The sequence below is a fragment of the Oratosquilla oratoria genome, chromosome 28 (assembly GCF_046742065.1).
Source record: "Oratosquilla oratoria isolate Oo_2021 chromosome 28, ASM4674206v1, whole genome shotgun sequence".
Taxonomy (NCBI): domain Eukaryota; kingdom Metazoa; phylum Arthropoda; class Malacostraca; order Stomatopoda; family Squillidae; genus Oratosquilla; species Oratosquilla oratoria.
The window spans coordinates 49755021-49779647 of NC_134804.1; the positions used below are offsets into that span (position 1 = coordinate 49755021).

At 39.4% G+C, this 24627-nt stretch overlaps 1 protein-coding gene across 1 annotated transcript; it reads left to right on the top strand.

The window, feature by feature from the left end:
• Positions 1 to 775: 775 nt before the first annotated feature.
• Polr2B (RNA polymerase II subunit RpII140) lies at positions 776 to 24024 on the top strand. The gene is made up of 20 exons (XM_076211469.1): positions 776 to 946; positions 5342 to 5568; positions 8020 to 8224; positions 9074 to 9201; positions 9344 to 9502; positions 10836 to 11000; positions 11497 to 11813; positions 12128 to 12314; positions 12652 to 12935; positions 15736 to 15847; positions 17002 to 17156; positions 17273 to 17495; positions 18009 to 18156; positions 18689 to 18846; positions 19041 to 19277; positions 19717 to 19854; positions 21699 to 21920; positions 22104 to 22264; positions 22637 to 22832; positions 23270 to 24024. The coding sequence occupies exons 1-20, from the start codon at positions 919 to 921 to the stop codon at positions 23357 to 23359; spliced, it is 3540 nt and encodes a 1179-aa protein (XP_076067584.1). The 5' UTR covers positions 776 to 918; the 3' UTR covers positions 23360 to 24024.
• Positions 24025 to 24627: the final 603 nt, after the last annotated feature.

Consider the following 24627-nt stretch of genomic DNA (forward strand, 5'->3'; position numbering starts at 1 on the left):
ACGCCGTTTGACTATATACGGCCTCGGTTATAATATTCCTTGTGCATATATACAATATGCCTGACGTTCATATAGGTTTAACTCTTCCTAGTTTGTCATTCAGCTTCTCACTGTATGGCGCAAGATTTTTTTTTTAAGTATATATCATTACCGAAGTCGTTTCTACTTAAACGAAGTAGCATGCTAGCGTAGTGCGCCACCATACTAAAGCCAAGTACTTGAAAGTAGACAAAAATCAGCCAATTGATAAGCATCAAAGGGTTTATTAGACTAATGATTGGGACTCATTAATCTGTAATCATATGTGATTAATATTTACTGAGGGTGCATGGGTAGGTCAAACTTTAATGCTACACTATAAGCAATTTTTCAAAGGAGTATGTTGCGGCTTCTACATAAACAAAAATACAGTTAAAACTATTGATATATGTTCCATATTTCAAAGGAGTATGTTGCGGCTTCTATTATTTTTTGCGGGAGCCCATTCCATACATAAAAAAATACAGTTAAAACTAATGATATACGTTTCATATTTCAAAGGAGTATGTTCCTGCTTCTGTCATTTTTTGTGGGAGCCCATTCCATATTTAAACAAAAATACAGAACTATTGCTATATGTTCCATTTATATATCGGTATGGATACAACATTTCATGGAGGAAAATTCTGTGTAATAGTTATTTCGCCGTTGAAAGAAACAAAGCAAAGAGGATTGTATATCTAGTGCGGTAACTTCTGTTCATTTGTTTTCTACTTGTTTACATCTGCATAAGACCTATGTCGGTAGTTGGTCAGAGTCGGCCATCTTCGAAGTGACTGAGGAAAAGAAAGCTTTTTGTATTGCAAAACATCCATGACAGATGAGAACGAACTCGTTTAATTGATGATCTAAATTGTTCTCCATATATCTGTGGTCAAAATGTTACCATATGGAGACATTGATGAAGGTAATTGATATGTTAATAACCGAAATGACGTAAATAATTTTTGGTTATATCTCAAACAACAGACTGAAATGAATAAAACGAAAACAGTCATATAAGTACAATTTTTACATTGTTATGAAAGCAGATGCATTCTAATAGAGTGACAAAACTTTAGGATGTGTAAATGTATTTTCTATTCGTTAATACCTAGTTTTATGATTGATCGGCAATTCAATTGTGAACGTTTGACATTCACTTCGACACTGATGCCGTGAAATCACATCTAGCATAACCCTACAACCCAAGATATGATTTTAAACCTACAATTTAATAATTGAGAGGTCGACAAATGAGCACATATGTTAAGGTTTCTGGCGAAAAGTTGAGTGACAATGAAAGCAGTTGACAACCAAGTCTGGTTATCGATAAGAGTACTTCGCCAACAGTTACAGTTTATGATAAAACCCCAAGCTGGGTATTTATTCACACGAACAAAGGTCCAAAGGAGCTTGGAGTCCTGGCCTTCCTCATACCACCGTTGCTAAACTCGGCAAAATTATTTCCTTTGGCATGTAAATGTTCCAGAACCTTTGACACATCATCTACAAATTAGAGGAAAATAGACCCTCATTCTTCATATTAATAAATTTGTAGAAAAAAAAAATAGTTAACTTGGAAAAGGATCTATGTCGTCCTTGATGTTTACCCCCAAGCCAATAGTGTATTTGGAACAGATGGTTATCCAGAAATTAGTACAAAATTGTATTTTCGATGAAAGGCATGTAATACAATATTGAATTCTTTACAAATTCTTTCAGATGTGCAGGCAAGTGTTGCCTACTTGTCCCATGTTAGATCACAGAATATATAAAACTACAATTGTAGGAAAAACAATGAAAAACAGCCAAACAGAACATGAAAGACATAACTAAAATTCATTCATAAACTGAAGACATCTGGATTGACATGAAAAATAATTAAAGATAAATTGGGTGGTCATTTTTGCAGATAGCGGGATTTAAGAAATGCTCTCTACTTTTACTGCAATATGTAAAGAAATATGTGATCATGTGAGGCTTATGTTCCACCAAAATCCACTTCCTCTAAAGCTAGGCTGTCAAGAAACCCAGCACACCACAAAAATACCAAACTGCAAGAGGCCCCTCAGGAAATTTAAAAGAACTTATTAGGTCCCATGAAGACCAGAAGAAGAGAGAAGAATTTCAGGATTTCCAAACATCTAAAGCAACTCATTGCCTCTGCAAGCAAAAAATATAAACATCTCAATAATAGCTCCACAGGAAGACAATGTTGGGAACCTAGTGGCTGACCCAGAGAGGATGACCTATATCCTTAACTTTTTCAATATGAGTTAAATATTCGCATGCATATTTGCTGCCTGATGTATGATGATGCATCACATTACGCACATTATAGAATATAAAGTTACATCTGTTATACTTTTTCTTCTTCACCCAGAATGTTTGTAACCACTGAAAAAGTGACCAAGCCTATTTACAGAATAAGAGGGAAACTCGGCTACAACTACATACATATACCAAGGCTTTTTCCCCCTTACAAGGGAGGTAGCCAAAAAGGGAAAGGCATAAAATCATTTCCACCCATTCCATCCCTGAATACACTCCACCCTCCCTCTTATTTGAGAACCTCATGGATGACGGGTCATCCCTGCACCTTGTCCACTGCCCTGGGTCAGAAGCAGTGTCGCAAGACACAGCAAGGCCGCTTCATTAAATCGGTGACAACTACAAAATAAATATAATCAAGAAGCTAACACTGGCATCCTCATACCTCACTCGTGCCTCATGACACCTGTGCAGATGTCATCATATTCAACGGAGGCACAATATGAAAGCATCTTCAGCATGCCTATCGCAGAAAAAGTTTTGGAGAACTTGGCTACCATCATTGATACTCCGGGAAACACTTCTACACCAAGACTGAATGACAAATGCCCTAAACTTGAAGAAATCATCCAATCCGTTAATGACATAGGCTTAGACTGGTATCATGACCAGATGGTCTCCATGCATAGTTTTTGAAGACATGTGAAGATGAGCTGGCACTAGTACTAAAACTGATAGCTTTCAAGTCCTTGATTACTGGCATAGTTCCACCTATCCTGAAAAAGGGAATAGAAATACACATACACAAAAGAGGCAACAAAGGTTTGGCCAAAAATTACCAGAATATGGTTTTGGCCTCTCATAATAAAATGATTGAACAGGTGATCAGGAAGAGGCTAATGAAACTTGAAGAAATTGATACCTTCAGTGAGGGTCAACACAGCTTTAGGAAGGCCTGCTCCTGTCTGTCACAGCTACTATCAGGAAATTATCCTAGAAGACATCAGCAAGGGGGAGAATGTTGACGTGATTTATTTGGATTTCTCTGAGGTCTTTGACAAAGGGGAACATGGTTGTGTTCTACATTAACTAAAGGTTCTTGACATTGGAGGAAACATTGGAAGGTGGATGCACTTTTTTTTGAAAGGCAGGACAAGGTGTTAGTCCGAGGATACCACTCGGACCCAGGTGAAGTGAATAGCTAAGTTTCACAGCCCTGGGTCAGTGCTTGGGCTCCTGTTCCTGATCATGATTAGCAATGTAGTCCATGGACTAGCACTTCCTGACCACTTCATTTGCTGATGATAGGAGAATAAAGTGAAGGATTGGGACAGTATAATGTGGCTCATCTTCAAGAAGACCTGAATGATTTACTCAAATTGGCTGTGAACAAAAATAAGGAAATGAATGGGGGAGAAAATTGAACAATGGGACCTTTCGCAGTGAGCAAATTGATACCAGACACCGCCAGATTTTGTAATTCTTGCCGGAAAATAAATACTTTTTTGGGCAAGTTTTATAAGCTTACAGAGGTGTATCGTTGTACATTATTGTGTCTGAAATTTAAGTCAATTAATTTCATGATTGCAAATGGCATATAGCATTGTTTGAGCCTCTATTTATAATCACAGATGATATTCGTAAAACAGCCTATAATTGTATCAAGCCAAGCAATTTGTAATTTCTACCGACTTCAATGGACGTATACTGATATATACTTTCATTTGAATGCACCAAGCAATAGGCAAATCCATGTAATGTATCGAAAATATAATTTTGCATTGAAGACTTAATTTTTTTGGTATGATAAACTTTGTCTTTCTCTTATTTTTTTCTTGAATCTGATGTGCAGTTTGCCACGGCACACGTAAAATTAGTCATATTTGTTTGAAAATAGCTCCCAGCAGATCTAAGAGGCTATTCTTTACAAAAATGTCGTTAACTTTGTACGTCCGCCACCACTGTTATTTTTTTCTCACTGATTATCTTCATATACAGGACGTGACAGTGATATCCATTATTTTTCAACACTCATAAAATGCACAAACCGAAATCAACATACTCTTATTTTTACGGCTCATAGTTATTCAGTAAAAATAATTACCTATTTTTAGTTTTACCTTATAATTAAATTAACAAAGCCTTATCACACACCAGTAAGTAAAAATTATAACATTAAGAGTCATGTTTTTAATTTTAAATACATTTATGCAGCAATTTATGGCATATCTTTTTTTAAATATCGGTTTCCAAATTAGCTAAGTCACCCCTTTGCCTCGTGAAATCCGAGACAATTGAAAATTCTAGTGCTAATAGGAATCTACGAGCCTGACTGCAAAAGGTCCCATTGGGTATGGCCCACTGCAAGAAATAAAACTGGGCACTAGCTACCAGGTCCACTAATAGACCATTGCACCTCAAAAATACGTGCATGACCTGGGTGTTAGTACGAGTGCAGATGGAACTTTCATCCATCATATCAATAGCAGCACTAAAACAGCCAGAATTTTTTAACAAGGGGGGAGACTTTGTTAACACTCTGGAAGGCTTTGTTCTTTCCAAAGTTTGAATACTGCTGTCAGCTCAGGGCACCTCACAGACTGACAGTAATACTTGATGAGTCCCCAATACCAGGATACTCCAGCACTACTACAAACTACCTGGGCAATACACAGTGTTGGAGTAGCAAATTTGACCTTGCACTGTCCCTCGTCTCCCAGCCAGTGCAATAAATTGTCTATTTCCCAACATACATAATTATTAAAGTGTTCTGTGTTAAAAAAGAAATTGCCATCTGTGATGGGATAGAATAGATTTATTGTTGTGAATACATACATACATATACCAAAGGCTTTTTCCCCCTACACAGGGGGTAGCCAAAAAGAAAAAGGCATAGAAATCACTCCCACCCATTTCCATTTCCTATAATGTTGTGAATACCCATAATAAAGTATAAGTACAAGATTTTAGGGGAAAAAATGTAAGATAAGTTATTTGTTGGTGTGTGCTGTTTATGTGTGTATGATTAACGGGATCTTCAAATTTGCAGATATTGGATATGGAGATGATGAAGCTGATGAAATCTCTCCCGACTTGTGGCAGGAAGCCTGTTGGCTTGTTATCTCGTCGTACTTCGATGAGAAAGGCCTTGTGCGTCAGCAACTCGATTCCTTTGACGAGTTCATCACAATGACAATTCAAAGAATTGTTGAAGATTCACAGGCCATAGACTTACAGGCAGAAGCACAACACAATTCAGGAGAACTAGAAACCCCAGTGAGTATATGATTTTTGGTAGATGGTGACTAGGATGGCTTTCTACCCAAGTTCAAATTATCATTATTATTATTATAACAACAAAGACACTGGGAAAAGGTGGTCCAAGAGGACATGTATATTTTTTCCTTTAAGTGCTTTGTATTTGATTTTTAGGTTTTAACTTGCTGAATGAAACCAACAATGGGTACTTGGTGATCCTGGAAGAAGGATGGCAGAGCTGCCCATTTTCAAAACACACCAACCCCCTTGCATTCATTATGTCACTGACATAGGACTAGGCCCAACATTTATCAACTTACACTGTATTTCTTACATTTTTTCCACACATTTAGAACTGAGAACTGATGCTTGTTCCCCTCCTGTTTTCATCTGGTGACATGGAAACATACACACTAATACAACACATAGTCCAAAGTTTCCTCCCACAGTTGTGGGAGGTAAAGAGAATCATTGCTGGCTGCTGTTGGGTTGTGGGTTTCCACTTCATAAAACTTGGTCCCAGTAATAATTCACATGTCAGATACAGTCACTTGAATCTTACTTGCTGTTTGCCCTATGTGGAGTATCAACGTTACTATACAAGTTATATGTAGGTAACATATCATGGACTTTATTGACATCAGTATGGACCAGTCTCCAATCATCAACAACCTCAATAACAGAATGATCATCACCTTTAGCTTCTAATCCTCATTTCTTCTGCTCTCCTTAAATATTCCCTTTTGAATGGAAAGGTTTGGCCATTTGATTTTGGTGTGTGTGTAAATGTATGTGTGTATATATATATATATATATATATATATATATATATATATGCAGTGTTTTTTCTGCATATTATTTTCACATGTGCCTTGTGAATTACTGCAAAATATATATATATATATATATATATATATGTATATGTAATATATATATATATGTATATATATATATTTTTTTTCTTTCTTTCTTTCTTTCTTTCTTTCTTTCTTTTCTGGGAGTGAAGATTCCATTCTGTAATTTTTGGGCCATAGAACAATTAAAAATTCATTGTTTGCACATACAGTGTAATGTTGTGTGGCTAGCCACGAAATGGCAAAGCATCACTCAGACTTGGGTACTTTCTGTTACCACTGAAGCTTTGGTGTTACCCTACACTACAACAGGCACTTGTTTCTCCTCTTTTACTGGCATGGTCAGCCAGCAACTTAGAAAGTCACACATTAATACAACACAGACATTAGGCCATTTGTTTGCAGAGAGATCTGTGGGAGGTTTCTGCGACCAATGACTTCTACTATGGGGTGATGAGTCTCCAGGTATTGAAACCTAAATAGCTATTATTTCAATACCTATGAACCATTTGTGGCTTCAGGTAGTTACAATCAGCCTTTGTATAAGATGGATTGACATTAAAGTGTATTACCATGTGAAATAAACTGTCTAATGTATTTTCAATGAGGATTATGTAATGTAGTACATGTTTATTGGTGTAATCAAATGCGACTAATTGGCCTACTGCATTGCAAGACATTTGAGATGTGTTCTGTATGGCTTGTAGTTTTGTGTGGGTGGTCTTACTGTCTACCAAAATTCTCTTTTGTGGAGAGATTTTGGCGTGATGAATAGTGTTCCAATTGGAAAAAAAAAATCATAAGACCCTCAAAATAGATGAGTTTAAGTTTTCAAAAACTTTATCAGGATATGAGTTTGCTGCCCTGGGTTGTTGTTTTTGATTGAATAAATGTATAGTATAAATAATGAACAAAATAGAAATTGATATGTTGATTAAACTGTGAGGATCATCCAGAAGGTAATTTTAAGGTACACATTTAACTTGTTGGGGAAAATAGACATGTTAGTGATTGGTACAAGGCACAAAGAAACACATAATTAATACTTTAGTTTCATTTTAGATTGTTTTCCAACAGGGAAAAAGAGGCAGGCCTCCCAAGAATCGAAAAGTCATAGCTGTGCCAGAAAGAGCTAGGTTGTCTCTAGGGGTAGGAAGAGGTTTCTCAGTAGATAAATCTTCAGTGTTTTCATGATATGAAAACTAAAACCTAGGTAGAAGTAGTTGAAATCTAGCTTGAGAGGATATACGTAGTCTTAACTTATAATGAAATGTCTTTGAAAGAGTACAGGTAGTTAAAACTTTCTACTATTTTCATGTTTAGTATATGAGTTATTAGTCTGAAGGTTGTTTTGTATTTGTGAGAGGCAGGAAAAAAGGGGATAGGGTAATGTACAGATTGAAAGATAAGGTGAGAGCAGTTAGTATGAGAGATAAGCTTCCTTTATTTTATTGCTCATAAACATCTGTTGTAATATAAGAATGGGTAATAATTGTCATGTAGCTCATAAAATTTTGTATTTCATTAATATTCAGTAACTAAAAGTCAAGAATTTTATTTAGTTATTTTTCCCTTATTGTGTGTTTTGATTCTAATATGAACTAATGTATTACAGCCCAGACATCTGCTCAAGTTTGAGCAGATTTATTTAAGTAAGCCTACAAACTGGGAAAAGGATGGCTACAACTACAGTATGATGCCCAATGAAGCTCGATTGCGCAATCTCACGTACTCATCCCCCCTTTATGTAGATATTGTCAAAACGATTATTAAGGATGGTGAGGACACCACTGAGACCAAAGATGAGAAGATTTATATTGGTAAGTCGAGTCTGCATGCATTCTTTCTTGCCTTCTTCTCTTGGTGGAATTAATGATTCTGGTTACCAACCATTTCAGTACATGTTAAATTCTCCTGCACAGCATGGGCTGCCATATGTATGATGTATCACACTACTCTCATTATAAAATATTAAGTCATTGTTGTATTACTTATTCTCTTTTACTCTGAGTAATAGTACATACATATACCAAAGGCTTTTTTCCCCCTTACACGAGGTAGCCAGAAAACAAAGGCATAGAAACCACTTCCACCTGCTTTGTGTAAATGCAGCCTAACACAACATAGAGAACGCCCCAAAGTTTTTCCAGAGATCCGTGGGAGGGTCCAAGGACCATTGCCAACCACAATTAACCACTTCCATACGGTGACGCCTACGCAGGTGGCATGGGGAGCAAGTGGGTATGCGATGATGCCGACGTCGGCATCTTGATTATATTTATTGTTGTCGTACCTACGTAACCTCCATTCTCTCTAAACTGGCTTCATCATATTTTCTATGGTTATCAAAATTCACGGGTGAAAGAGAACGGACGATTGAGCACTGACTTTATTTTTTATAATGCGATTACTATGACGCAACATCGCACGTCAGGCAGCTAATGCTGCCAGACGTGCGATGTGCTCTGGAGTGAAGAGGTTAATTAATTCAGGACAGAAAGGAACCCTTTGGGTTGTGCATGTGTTTTCCACAACAGACTTAATTACCAGCAAGTAAACATTCTTATAGAATCTAGTTTATAGGAAGCCATTGTAAATGGAATTACAATTTTAGTAATTCAAGAAATTCAATTGTACTGAGGTTTACTCCATTTGCTTTTTCTTTGCAGGTAAAATTCCAATTATGCTGAGGTCCACCTATTGCCTTCTCAGTGGTTTGACGGACAGAGATCTGCACGAAGTCAACGAATGCCCTCTTGATCCAGGAGGTTATTTTGTGATCAACGGATCTGAAAAGGTCAGAGAAGTGCCCTTACTGGTGTTCTCTTGAAATGTACTAAAAGTAACATCTTAAAATGCACTATAAATTATATTAAGTGAATTCCAGTTGAATATTATATAAGTAACGAAAAGGGATTAATTGTATTCTGTATGTACAGGTGCTCATTGCTCAGGAGAAGATGGCATCCAATACAGTGTATGTATTCAGTGTAAAGGATGGCAAGTTTGCTTACAAATGTGAAATCCGATCTTGCATGGAACATTCTGCTCGACCTGTATCAACACTTTGGGTTAACATGATGGCCAGAGGAGGCAGTGTGAGTACTTTGGCTAATCTTTTCTGAATTATCTACTTTTAAACAGGGTGGCCAGGTATATAAACATTTGGGATGATCATTATTTAAGGACTTAATGTGGTGTTTAGTGTCTTTAAGATATGACATTGAATGGTTAGGATTGACTTTTTAAGATATGAATAGAGAATCATGGGTAAGACCTGTTTAGAAAGCATTAAAATATCCTAATTATTGACCCGTCATCTAGGAGGTTGAGATGGGAGAGGATGGAGGGGTGTGAGGGTGTTTTCGGGGATGGAACGGGTGGGAATGATTTTATGCCTTTTCCTTTTTGGCTACCTCCCTAGTAAGGGGGAAAAAGTCTTGGTATATGTATGTAATTATTGTGATCAGATGGTAACAAGAAGTGCTTAACCCCTTCCATACGGTGCCGCACACGTAGGCGTCATGAGGAGCAAGTGGATTCGCGACGCTGCCATATCGGCGTCTTGATTATATTTATTGTAGTCGCCCCTGTGTTTTTACATTCTCCCAAATGCGCCCTTAATCCCATTCTCTGTGGTTTTCAAAATTCGCGGGTGAAAGAGAGAACGATCGATATAAGCGGCGACTATATTTTATGATGCGAATATTATTTCGTTACGTCGTACGGCTGGCATTGGCTGCTGCCCGCGAGATTTAAGTCCCGTATTGAAGTGCTTAAAAACTTAGTGTCATCTACTGCTTTCAGTTTCGTCACCTTGAAATCCGCAGCCCTATAGTTGTTGACAACAGTTCTAGGCTCCTTGTAGATTTACTGTAAAGATGGACTGTTGTCATTTGTATACATGTGGGACTTTTGTCACTATTTGAAGATATTAGGAAAAGGGGAACAGTTGCTAGTTTTCAGTGCTCCTGTGAATATATACATATATGTATATGGGAAAGGTGGAGGGGGAAACACGGGTCTTTGTCTGATTATCGAGTTTATTCCTGACCGGTTTCCTGACCGCTTTCCCCCTCCACCTTTCCCATAATTTGTCCCAATGTCTCTATATATGTATATATATGCACTAAGGGCTTTTTTCCCCCCTTACAAGAGAGGTAGCCAAAATCAAAAGGCATAATTCCACTTCCACCCATATCATCCCTAGCCACTTGCACTCCCATTCACCACCCCTCCCTTGTGGCTCCTCCTGGATGACATGTCATCCCTGCATCTCACCTATTGCCCTGAGTCAGAGGCAATGCAGCAAGACACAGCTCATGTGTATCAAACCCACTTCATTTAATTTGTGAGAATTTGACTCGTATTGAAGAGGTTAAATTCATAAAAGTATTAAGCAAATAAACAGAAATGTGTTTCTTTTTTCAGAGTGCTAAAAAGTCTGCCATTGGACAGCGTATAATTGGTATTCTGCCGTACATCAAACAAGAAATCCCAGTTATGATTGTCTTCCGTGCTCTTGGATTTGTGGCTGACAGAGACATTTTAGAACACATCATTTATGATTTTGATGATCCAGAGATGATGGAAATGGTAAGCAAGGCACATGGAAATATATATATATATATATTTTTTTTTTATCCAATTATTATTATTTCTTTATTTATTTCTCTCCTTTTCTTTTCTTTCTTTTTGGCTACCCCCCATGTAGGGGGAAGGGGCCTTTGGTATATGTATGTATGTATTTTTATTTTTAATTTATTATTATATATATATATATATATATATTTTTTTTTTTTTTTAAGGTTATACTTGTGCAAGTCACTTTGTAAGAACTTTGTAATTTTTAACGTGACAGAAGTGATATGTGTTCATAAGTATTATAATGAGGTTTCTCAAGTCTGGAAGCCCTTTTGGCTATTAAAAGTAATGGTGAATATTAGGTACGGTTGCTCATATATACATAAAGGAATTTGGATTGATGAACAGAGAGAATGAGGTACTTCATATTTGTAACATGGAGTTTATTTTGTAATCATGAAATGTATTTATAAGAATTTCTATTAATGTTGTCATTTTCACCTTATAGGTAAAACCTTCATTGGACGAAGCCTTTGTTATCCAAGAACAAACAGTTGCCTTGAACTTCATTGGAGGTCGAGGTGCACGGCCTGGTGTCACCAAAGAGAAACGTATCAAATACGCAAGAGAAATCTTGCAAAAAGAAATGTTGCCACATGTGGGAGTATCAGACTTCTGTGAAACCAAAAAAGCGTACTTCTTGGGCTACATGGTGCACCGTCTCCTGCTTGCTGCTCTTGGTCGACGTGAGTTGGACGATCGTGATCACTATGGTAACAAGAGACTAGATCTTGCTGGGCCACTTATGGCGTTCCTCTTCAGAGGGTAAGGTTTTCACTTTTCTCGATTCTTTGTTTAGTTTTGCCATTAACCATGATTGATAGTTACAAATGAGTGATTAAGTTAGGGATGGTTGTTGGAAGTGTGTCAACATGATTTACTTGGGAAGTATGATGCCATTTATGAAAATTTGCTATAATTGTGGAGACCCAGCCACCTTCCATTCTTAAAGTGTATGGGAGGGTCACTTTTCTCAGCTTCTCCCATTCCAAACCTTCCTCTCCCTTCTCCTCCCTTCCCCTCCCTTCTTTTCCTCCCCTTTCTCTCCTCTTCTCTATTTTCCCTTTCTTCCCTCTCAGGTTATTCCGTAACTTGATGAAGGAGGTACGGATGCATGCCCAGAAGCTTTTGGACAAGGGACAAGACTATGGTTTAGATGCAGCTGTCAAACCTAAACTGATTACTGATGGATTAAGATACTCTTTAGCCACTGGGAACTGGGGCGACCAGAAAAAAGCTCATCAGGCTCGAGCTGGGGTGTCTCAGGTATGTTGTTTCTGTGTTGTGTATCTTTATAAAATGAGATGAATTTGGTAATGCATTGATAAATTAGTATACATGGGAAAGGGTGGTTGAAAAGGCATTAGTGGGCTATGTAGTGTTATCCAAAGGGAGGATTGGAAGAGGTCTTGTAAGGAGGAAGGAGTCTTTTTGTATATTGATGAATATTACGTTTATGTATGTAAACAAACTATACCAAGGGCTTTTTCCTTCCTACAGGGGAGGTAGCCAAGTCAGAAGGCTTGTATCCGCTCCCACCTTTATCTCTCCCACTCAATGATTATATAAACAAACTGTAATTGATATCTTCCCTCATTTTCAGGTGTTGAATCGACTTACTTTTGCCTCTACGTTATCACATCTTCGGCGAGTCAATTCTCCCATTGGAAGGGATGGTAAACTTGCTAAGCCAAGGCAGCTTCATAACACCCTATGGGGAATGATCTGCCCTGCCGAGACTCCTGAAGGTGCTGCTGTAGGTTTGGTGAAGAATCTAGCTCTTATGGCTTATATCTCTGTTGGGTCACAACCTGCACCAATCATGGAGTTCTTGGAAGAATGGTCAATGGAAAATCTTGAAGAAATTGCTCCATCATCCATTCACGAGTAAGTTTTCATCTTGTAGCTATCGTGTAACATGTACTGGAGTATACCTTGTGCTTGGGTATTGACTGTATGTAATTGTGCAGTATTAACCCCTTCCATACGGTGCCGAATACGTAGGCGGCATGAGGAGCAAGTGGATACGCGAGGCTGCCATATCGGCGTCTTGATTATGATTATTGTAGTTGCCCCTGCGTAATGACATACTCTCTAAACTGTCTTCATCACATTTTCTATGGTTATCAAAATTCACGGGTGAAAGAGAGAATGATCTATATAAGTGGTGACTATATTTTATGATGCGAGTATTATTACGACACATCGTACGTCTGGCAGCTAATGCTGCCCACGAGATTTTGGCCCATACTGAAGAAGTTAATTGCACAGTAGCATGCAGCCAGTGTTTTAGGGAGTGTTTTGGGGGTGCCCCTAAAGACAAGAGCCGTCATTGTGCCCTATGTTAGAGTAAAACCTGCACTTATAGAGGAACAATGCTAATTTTGCTCTGTGTCTCCATTATTCTTGTTCCATCTCTTTTGTAGATACAAAATACAAGATTGCTATCTGTATACCAAGGGCTTTTTCCCCCTTATAAGGGAGGTAGCTAAGTCAAAGCCACACACCCACTCCTACCCATTGTTTCACCTCTCATCTCGGCACCTTGTGTGGATGAAGGGTCAGCCCATTCTCCTGCCCACTGCCTGGGTCAGAAGCAATGCAGCAAGACACAGCATATCCACAGCAAGGCAGCTTCTCCCTCCCTGTCCCCCTCATGTCAAAAATAGAAAAGACTGGGAGAAATCGCATTGGGCTGTGTCAAAATGTTACAAATAGAGAAGACCGGGAGAAATCTCATTGGGCCGTGTCAAAGTATCAAAAATAGAGAAGACCAGGAGAAATCTCATTGGGCTGTGTCAAAATATCACCCATATACACAACTGTTCTTCAATTTACCCTATCCCCTGACCTCTCACATGCTTAACAGAGATTCTCTGCTTGCTCAAAGTCCCATTCACCCCACCTGTTCATCTCATCCTTGGTCATCCTCTCAAGGGGAGAGGATGGCAGTGAGTTGGAAGTAAGTCTTAAAAGAGAGACTGTAGGAAATTGATATTTTTAAGTACTTGAGGTTGTAGGCAGGAAATGGGGGAGAGAAGCAAGTAAATGTCTTGGGGGGGGGATTGAAAATACATACGTACATATACCAAAGGCTTTTTTCCCCCATATAAGGAAGGTAGCAGCCATTAGAAATAGGCATCTGGGAATAGATATAAAAAGGAGATTATATGAAGGGGTGATTATGCTTACAACACTATGGTGCAGACTTGGAATTTAGGAGAGGCAGAAAGGAAGAGTTTATTAGAAGCATGGTAGGGGTTACAAGGTTGGACAGAATGAGAAATGAGGAGGAGAGCAGGGATGGAAAAGGAGCTGGCAGATGAAGCTGAGAAAAAATTATTGTGATGGTTTAGGCACACGGAATGAATAAGTGATGAAAGATTAGCAAGACAGGTGGATGGAGAGAGTTTGAGGTGATGACCAGAGTAAACCACTTCAGATTATAGGTGACTGCACTATGACAACACCCAAAGAGTATCTGCTCACAACCTTCCAATTGAACACCTCATTAAAACAAAAGGGACGGTTCTACATAAGAGCCCTTGAATCCACCCACGTCCCTTATAACAAATAGTACAAGCACAGCCCACCGAAGGTGATGATATTGTTTAATATCACAAACTCCTCCCTATCGGGAGGCTAGGAAGGTGCCCCTTTACAGAGGGCTTTGTAGCTTGGAATTTAATGAACTTGGTTCTTCACCGGTGGCAGGGTTCAAATCACCACCCCCTCGACCATTGCCGCAAGTAACGATGCCCTAACCCACATGGCCAGCAAGCTTCCTAGGTGATATAGAAACAAATCCATCAATATGCTAATCAAACATAAACAATAAGCTACCAGTATGCTGAGGTATATTCATACAAACTTGTGCGTGTTCTAATCAATTTGTGTTCTCCAAAAATAGACCACCAATTTTATACATCACCAATGTCTCAAAAATCAACCCAGCAGAGAAGTCCTAAAAATAATCAAGAATTGCATTGACATGTCTACTACATCACATCACTACCAAGCACAAAAACAATAATGGCAGAATCAACCTGATAACTGCCACCAATTGCTATTGATACTAACATCGTACACTCGCTATCCAGACAGCAACATAGTCTTTTTTACTGAGTGAGTAATGGGTTGAACTTATGGCTATGGCTGGCTGTACAGGGGTCATGAATCTTCTGCAAGAGAATGGAGACATCTATCTGTATACCAAGAGCTTTTTTCCCCTTATAAGGGAGGTAGCCAAGTCAAGGGCACATACAGTATCTACTCCCACCCATTCCACTTCCCTCCACCACCCTTTCCTCCCTCTTATCTTAGCTCCTCATGGATGACAGTTCATCCCTGTATCCTTCCCATTGCCCCGGGGAAAAAGGAATGTAGCAAGACACCGTGCATCCAGAACAAAGCTGCTTCACTTAATTGGGGACCCCCGCTCCATCCCCTCATACAAAAGAAGAGAAGATAGGGAGAAATCCCTTTGGGCTGTGCCAAAATAGCATTCACACGTAACCCCCCCCCCCTATCACCCCATCCCCTGCCCCTCCCTTCTTTGCATAACGGTGTTATGTATACTATCTTTGAAAATATAGAATGGGCCATAGATTTATTAAAGATAGGCTTCATACAGAATTTTGACAATATGTATATATATCTATATATTTATTTATTTTCATATTTACAGTGCTACAAAAATCTTCGTTAATGGTTGCTGGGTAGGTATCCATCGAGATCCAGAACAGTTGATGGTCACACTGAGGAAGTTGCGTCGTCAGATGGATATCATCGTGTCTGAGGTATGTTACCCTACGTGATGTATAGCTGTTAGTGTAAGGTGAGGGATGACAAAACTTGGGCTAAAGTCTGCATTGTATTAGTGGGAGACTGTTTCTATAACTGGCTGAAAGTAGTAAAAATAGGAGAATAGTCATTAATTGTCATCTGTCCTTGTGTTTAAAAGTGGAGAGAAAAAATAGTTCATAAAGAAAGATCTTGGGGCCTAGTCTGGGGATCAAGTGTCACCCTTTTTAGGCTGTATGTTCTCTCTCTGCGACACTGCTTCTGACCCAGGGCGGTGGGCAAGGTGCAGGGATGACCCGTCATCCAGGAGGTGCTCAGATGAGAGGGAGGGTGGGAGGGGTGTGGAGTGTATTTAGGGATGAAATGGGTGGGAGTGTTTTTATGCCTTTCCCTTTTTGGCTACCTCCCTTGTAAGGGGGAAAAAGCCTTGGTATATGTATGTATGTATGTATGTATGTCTCTCTCTCTCTTCTCTCTCCCTCTCTCTTTCTCTCTCAAAATCCATTGGTATATGTATGTATGAATGTTCAAAAGCACACTCATTGTCTATCCCAGCTTAACTTGGGGGGAAAATGTGATCTCAGACCCCTGCCACACTGCTTTATACAGAAAGGGGCTGTGGATGCTTGTGAAATGTCTGTTAAATGGGTAAGAAAGGGCTAAGGAAAAAATGGAGATTGTGAATGAATGTAGGAATGATGCAGCCTGTGGAGATGTTCTCATTTTCATAATTGATTTTCAATGGTTAATTATGATGGAGTTTCGGGTAAACTATCTCCATATGTCAGACCCTGCTGGAGAAGACCAGTTCTTCATCAGATTGCTTGTGGACATCTGTGTGTTTGTATTTTAATTGGCTTTTTATGTTTATAAGGAAGGAAATGCCTTTGTACATGTTCATTAAAAGAAGTACATGAATATATTAAAGGGCCTTTTCTTTGTTACAAGGGAAGTAGCCAAATCAAAACAGGCACATCTTGCACACCCAGTCTTTAGTCTTTGAGAGCTTTTTCTCCTAACTTGATATGGTTGTCATAGTTGTACTACATAGTGTCTCATTTAATGTAAGAGTTATTAAGAGAGATGTCCTCTCAAGATCCATTGTGTGATTGTTAGTTCGACATCAAGTAACAATTGTCGCATTATGCAGGTGTGTATGGTGCGAGATATTCGTGATAAAGAAATCCGAATCTACACTGATGCAGGAAGAATCTGTAGGCCCCTTCTTGTGGTAGAAAGTTGCAAACTCTTGTTAAAGAAAAGACACATTGATCTGCTGAAGGAGAGGGAGTATAATAACTTCAGGTAAGTGTTTTTTTTTTTTTTTTTTTTTTTTTTTTTCCAGCTTATAGTACAAGCATGAGTTTCTTGTTTCATATGTTGTCATCAGAACAAAATTTCTAATTAGATGTGTTCAACAGCTGGCAAGATCTTGTCGCGAGTGGTGTAGTGGAATATGTCGACTGTGCTGAAGAGGAGACTATCATGATTGCCATGTCACTTGAAGATCTGTGCGAGGAATATGACAAGACGTATTGTAACACGTATACACATTGTGAGATTCACCCAGCCATGATTCTTGGAGTCTGTGCATCCATTATTCCATTCCCTGATCACAACCAGTCTCCTCGTAACACTTATCAAGTAAGTAAAATGGCAGTCTCTTTGATGTCTTTAGAGCTCAGTTTCATGGAACTTGACTTTTCAGAAAGATCAGTTGGATTGACTGAATAATTCCAGTATGATAATGCTAAAATTACTGTTTATATGATATCGAAAAGGGGGATAGATGCTAGAGTAGCACCATGCTTTCATTAAAAAGGAAATTGTGGGAAGTAGGAATGGAGAACACAATAGGAAAGGGACCTGCTCCAGAGACCAGATAATGGCCCCATGGTGGAGGCTTGTGGATGGGCTAAAAATGTTTGCTTGTTAAAGACTTATGCATTCCTCACTCAGGGAACGCATTCTTGTGGGCCATAATTCCTCTGACCAAGTCCGTTACTCAGTGATGTCCATGAAGCCCTAGAACTGTTGCTAGCTTCTGTTGGGCAATAGGTTTCCAGAAATTTGAGGATGCCCTTGAGCTGTGATATAATGTATGAGCCAGTCAAATGTTAGAAATTGAATGTACTCATGATGAATGATTTGTTGCAGAGTGCTATGGGTAAGCAAGCTATGGGTGTTTACATTACTAACTACCATGTTCGGATGGACACCCTTGCGCACGTACTTTTCTATCCACAAAAGCCCCTTGTCACAACACGGTCTATGGAATATCTTCGCTTCAGAGAACTTCCTGCAGGTAATTTATTATACTAGCCAAGGTATACACCCACTTACCCACTTTTCCTCCATGTATACAGTTTATGTATGTATGGTGTGATTTTCCTCTCTCTTTTTTTTTTCTCTCTCTTTTCTCTCTATCTCTCTCTTCTCTCTCTCTCTCTCTCTCTCTCTCTCTCTCTCTCTCTCTCTCTCTACTTCTCTCTCAGGATATATATGATGTACATTTTCATGCTGCATTGCTTCTGACCCAGGGGAATGGGCAAGATGCAGGGATGACCTGTCATTTAGGAGGAGCCAAGGAAAGAATGAGGGAGGGGTGGTGAATGGGAATGGAGTATGTGGGGATGGAATAGGTGGGAATGGAGCCTTTGACTTGGCTACCTCCTCTGTAAGGAGGGGAAAGCCCTTGGTATATGTATGTAGGTACATTTTCATTGAGTGACTTACAAGATGAACTATGGCAGGTTTGTTTGGGCCACAGAGGTCCTGCAAAAGAGAACAAGGGATAGGTTGATTCATGTCCTAACCACCATTTTCATCTCTTTCAGGTATCAATTCCATTGTGGGTATTGCTTGCTACACAGGATACAACCAGGAGGATTCTGTTATTATGAACTTGTCAACTGTAGAGAGAGGATTCTTCCGATCCTGTTTCTACCGGTCCTACAAAGATTCAGAAAGTAGAAGACAAGGACTTCAAGATGAGGTAAGACAATGAGGATTATGCATTACAGGGCACAATAATAGAAATTTTACCCTTGATTTAATATTCCATATTTTTGTTTCATATACAGTAGCTGCCCCCTGTACAAGGGGAAAGGGGCTTTTTGTTATGTGTATTTCTGATATAAAGAATATGTGTGTATCTTTGTATTTATGTTCTCCAATTTTTGTTTTCAGGTGTTTGAAAAGCCATCACGAGAAACGTGTCAAGGCATGCGTCATGCTATATACGACAAATTAGATGATGATGGTATTATATCTCCGGGAATGCGTGTGTCTGGTGATGATGTAATTATTGGCAAGACTATCACGCTGCCGGAGAACGAGGACGAACTGGAAGGTCAGACGAGAAGGTTCAGCAAGAGGGATGCCAGTGTGTTCCTCAGAGGTTCAGAAACTGGTATTGTTGACCAGGTTTGTAAATTGTTAGATCTTTATTCGATTGTGATAAACCAAAAATACACACACATGCACACACCTGCATTCCACTCCCATCCACCAGTCTTACTCTCTCATGTTAGCTCCCTGTGGATTAAGGGTCATCCCAGTCTCCTGCCCAATGGCTGGATCAGAAGTAGTGCAGGAAGGCAAAGTACATCCACAGCATACACATACACAAGTGAATTTGAGGCTAGGGATGATAAATAGAAGAGTAGGAGATGGGACCCAATGTGCATTGCTCTTTTCTTGTATACTATCTATCATTCTACTTACCAAGGGCTGTTTCCTTCTTATAAGGAGGTAGCTAAGTCAAAAGACAGTCACCCATTCCCACCCACTTCACTCCAACCCATTCTTCTTCTCCTCGACCTCCTCTTCACTATCCTGGATTAAATACTTTTTATTGTTACAGGTCATGTTGACAGTTAACATAGATGGAGACCGCTTTACCAAGATTCGTGTGAGGTCAGTTCGTATTCCTCAAATTGGAGACAAGTTTGCTTCTCGTCATGGGCAGAAAGGAACTTGTGGTATCCAGTACAGGATGGAGGTAAGCCAGAGTGAGAAATGAGGTGCTGGATAGGGTAAAACAGACAAATGCCGTGGTAGTTTTGAGCATGTGGAAAGAGTACTTGCATACATGTGCCACAGTGCACCTGTGGTATCCAGTACAGGATGGAGGTAAGCCAGTGAGAAATGAGGTGCTGGATAGGGTAAAACAGACAAGTGCTGTGGTAGTTTTGAGCATGTGGAAAGAGTACTTCCCTGTATATGACACAATCCACCCTCCCCCTTGTAACAACTTCAGTACGAGTCAAATTCTTGCTCGCAGCATTGGCTGCCATATGAACAATGCATCACATGGCTTGCATTATAAAATATAAAGTCACTGCTGTATTACTCGTTCTCCTTTACTCTGAGTAAATAAACAGAAAATGTGATCAAACCAGTTCACAGAATCTGGGGTTAACTCATGTACAACTACAAAAGATATATATATATATAATCAGGACACCAGCATCGTCATGTACCCACTTGTGCCTCATGATGCCTACGTAGGCATCATCATACCTAAGTGGTCGAGGAAGAGTGGCTCAGTCACCCTTCACCCACCCCACACCCATTTGTTATCTGGAAAGATGCAGAGTGCTGGATGGGCTAATAGAGGTATTCAAGTGGATCATGGGCTTTAACAAGGGTGATGCAGACAAAATCATCATATTAAGACAACAGGGCAGGACTTGCAGTAATGGATTTAAAATGGACAAATTTATATTTAAGAAGGAAATAGGCAAGAACTGGTTTACCAATAGAATGGTCAGTGAATGGAAGAGGCTCGGTGATAGATGGTAAAGGACATGGAACTGCCTAATGTAGGCCTTATGCTCTCATGCAGTCTCCATTCTTGAGTTTTTTGCTTGTCCTTATGCTGCGTTTACACTGAGCGAGTCTGAGCCAATTCTTGCCAAATGCTATACTTTGCTTGCAGCATCCTAAGAACACTTCATCAATCTATCTAACATTTGTAAAGGTTTAACTCCTTTCATTTTGCTATTCAGTTTCTCAATATATGACTCAAAGGTAATTTGACTTCTGAAGATTGAAAAAACGAAAGATTGTAACCAACATCGTTTCTACTCAAATGAACTCTTAAACCACTTCAGTACGGGACTTAAATCTCGCGGGCAGCAGCCAATGCCAGCCGTATGACGTGTCGTAATAATATTCGCATCATAAAATATAGTCACCGCTTATATCGATTGTTCTCTCTTTCACCCGCGAATTTTGAAAACCAGAGAATGGGATTCAGGGCACATTTGGGAGAATGTAAAAACACAGGGGCGACTACAATAAATATAATCAAGACGCCGATATGGCAGCGTCGTGAATCCACTTGCTCCTCATGACGCCTACGTGTGCGGCACCGTATGGAAGGGGTTAACAGTTGAGGAAGAATTAGCAGAGATTCACTCAGTATAAATGCAGCCTTATCAGTGTCTTGCTGCATTGCTTCTGACCCAGGCAATGGACAGTAGACAAGGATGACTTCATCCGAAAATGAGAGGGAAACAATGGGTGATGGATGGAGAATTGGTTCATGCCTTGGCTGGCTGCCTCCCTTATAAATGAGAAGAGGTTCTTGGGTAATGATAGATCATTATCTTTTAGATGTTTTGTGGTCAATTTACATGAATTAGGAATTACTACAATGAAATTTATAGATTAGTTGGATGTGAGGGAATAGTGATATTTTAAGCCTGCTGTGCATCCAAATAATAATGAAATAGCAACGAGGTTGGTAAAACGCTAGGTAATTATGAGGGAATAATGCCAGAATAGCCAAGATTTTTCTTAGTAAATGTAAAAGATACTGAGTTATGATTTTGCTTCCAGGACATGCCGTTCACAGTTGAAGGCATCACACCAGACATCATCATTAATCCTCATGCCATTCCGTCTCGTATGACAATTGGTCACTTGATTGAGTGCCTTCAAGGTAAGCTTGGAGCAAACAAAGGGGAGATTGGCGATGCCACACCCTTCAACGATGCTGTGAATGTACAGAAGATTTCTCACCTTCTCCAGGAGTATGGCTATCACCTACGAGGAAATGAGGTACGCATGCTCTCATGTAATGGCAATTTGAAGGAATGTTATAGAAAAGGTCATGCCCAGATATTGGTTTAAATTAGTAGGCACTGATTTGCATAATCAAATTTATGTTTGGCCCATATACAGTTGAGGAAATTTGGTGGATAAAATATAGCATGCCCTGATTATGGTTTGAATTTTTTGTAGGTTATGTACTGTGGTCATACAGGCCGTAAGATGAATGCCCAGATTTTCTTGGGACCAACCTATTATCAGCGCCTCAAGCATATGGTGGATGACAAAATCCATTCAAGGGCTCGAGGCCCAGTCCAGATTCTTGTAAGGCAGCCTATGGAAGGTCGAGCAAGGTAAAAAATATATATATAGTTGTATATATACTTCATGTTTTGTAACAAAGAGGATTCTATTCTTTCTCCCATGTACAGGGTGTCCCCAAAGTTTGGACACATGGGAAATATCACTTGTTGTATATAACAAATGTATGTTTGTTAGAAGGTAGAGGGATGTGTTAGCATTAAGTGAAACTAAGTTGAAAGGGAGTGATGTATACTTATACTTTACCACACATGTGCACCCTTCGGAGGGGAAGAGGCCCTTTGATGTATATGTGTGTATTATCTTTCTTCAGTCTAGATTACTGTAAAGAGGTGGGGTTACATTGCAGATTTTAGACATTTTTATGTATGCACAGATTTTCATTGCTATATGTGAATTTTCAGAGAAGGAGGTCTCCGTTTTGGTGAGATGGAGCGGGATTGCCAAATAGCTCATGGTGCAGCACAGTTTCTAAGGGAACGCCTGTTCGAAGTCAGTGATCCCTATGCTGTCCATGTCTGCAACTTGTGTGGTCTCATGTGTATTGCTAACTTACGAAACAATACATTTGAGTGCAAGGGCTGTAGGAACAAGACTAAGGTTGGTATAATTTGCTTGTTTAACATATTGTCGTCGTGGACATTTTAATTTTGTAGTTCTTGTTATTAGTGAAGGGAAGACAAACATACATAAAACAAAGGCTTTTTCTCCCATAGAAGGGAGGTAGCCAAAGTCAAAAGGCATAATTCCACTCCCACCCATTTCATCCCCACTTACTCCACTCCCGAACACCACCCCTCCCTCCCTCCTTATCTTGCTCCTCCTTGTAAAGGGAGGAAAAAACCCTTGGTATATGTATGTATTATTGTTTTTATTGGATTTGAAAAAGTTCCGTTATCTATATATCAGCAGGCTTCTTCAATATAAGGGAGGTTGACTTATTAAGGGGGAAGAAGCTTGGTATTGGGTACATGTTACAATTATTTCTTGTTTGTGTATAAACTACAGCTGTTGTCCTTTTTTATTTGTCCCCACAGATATCACAGGTTCGCATGCCCTATGCTTGCAAACTGCTCTTCCAAGAGCTTATGTCAATGAACATAGCTCCTCGCATGATGGTCAAGTAATGGGCCCAGGCACAAGAAGATTTCATTGTAAATATTTTCAGTACATCACTCGATCATTATTTTTCATATGTATGTTCATAATGGTGATATTCCAAAGCGTTTTGAAAAATCAACATCAATGAAGGACGAATAATGGTAATAGTAAAGGTTGCCTCTAGTCTCGTTGACTGGAAATTCATAGCCCCCACACTGGCTGGCGATAGTCATTAGGCACTCCTGTGAACCTCACTGGGAAGAAGCTTTGGACTGTCGCTTATGTTGTAGGAATGTGGAACAGTATCGCTGGCTGAGAATAGAAGAAGGGAGCAGTCACTTGCCAGCTTTCCTTATGTGGTAAAATGGAAGAAGTACAAGTGCAGCTTATAATTGGGTCTGGTCTCGAGATCGTGTCAGCCTCTTGGAAGCAGCATCTCAAGATATGCAGGTATTGAAGTTTTGAAGAGAGACAACAAAAAATCATTCCTCATGATATTTTACAGAACCACTTGCAGGCAACCATTATTACTACCATACAAAATAAAAAGTTTTCATTGTACTTTTATGGTTTGAGAATTAGTCCTGTTGGTGTAAGGAAATATATATATTTATATGATATATTTCTTTCTTTTTGTGGTTGTAAAGGAGTATTTAAGATGTATGACATTATAATAAAATTGTAAAATATGCCTTGTTATTTATTTTATTACCATTTTGTTGGAGTTGTAGAAGGAAGGGTATTGAGTGGTGGGATGCTGAAGCAGGGAAGGTCGTAGAGTAGAAGAAATGAGCATTCACAGATTGCAATGGCTGTAAAATAGGACGAAAGAGTCAAATGAGGGGTACAAAGAAAATAGAAGAGAAGGAAAGTGTAAGGAAAAGGAGGCAATGAGAAGAGCAGATGTGAAATGAGGAAAGAGCAAGACAGAAAATTTTGAAAATAATGAAAAGATGTTTTGGAAGGAAATTAAGAGGGGAAGGGGAGCCAAATCAAGAGTAGAAAAGGTAAAAAGTGCAGATGGATGATAATGGAAGAGACTGGTAAGAGGAAGATGGGCAGTGTATTAGGAAGTTGATTAGTGTGTGAGAAATAATTTGACACAGCCCGAAGGGATTTCTCCCCATATCTTTTCTGCATGAGAGGAATCGCTGATTTAATGAAACGGCGTTGCTGTGGATGTGCTGCGTCTTGTGACTGCTTCTGGCCCAGGGCAGTGGGCAAGATGCAGGGATGACCCATCATCCAGAGGGTGCCAAGATAAGAGTGGTTTTTTGGCTACCTCCCTTACAAG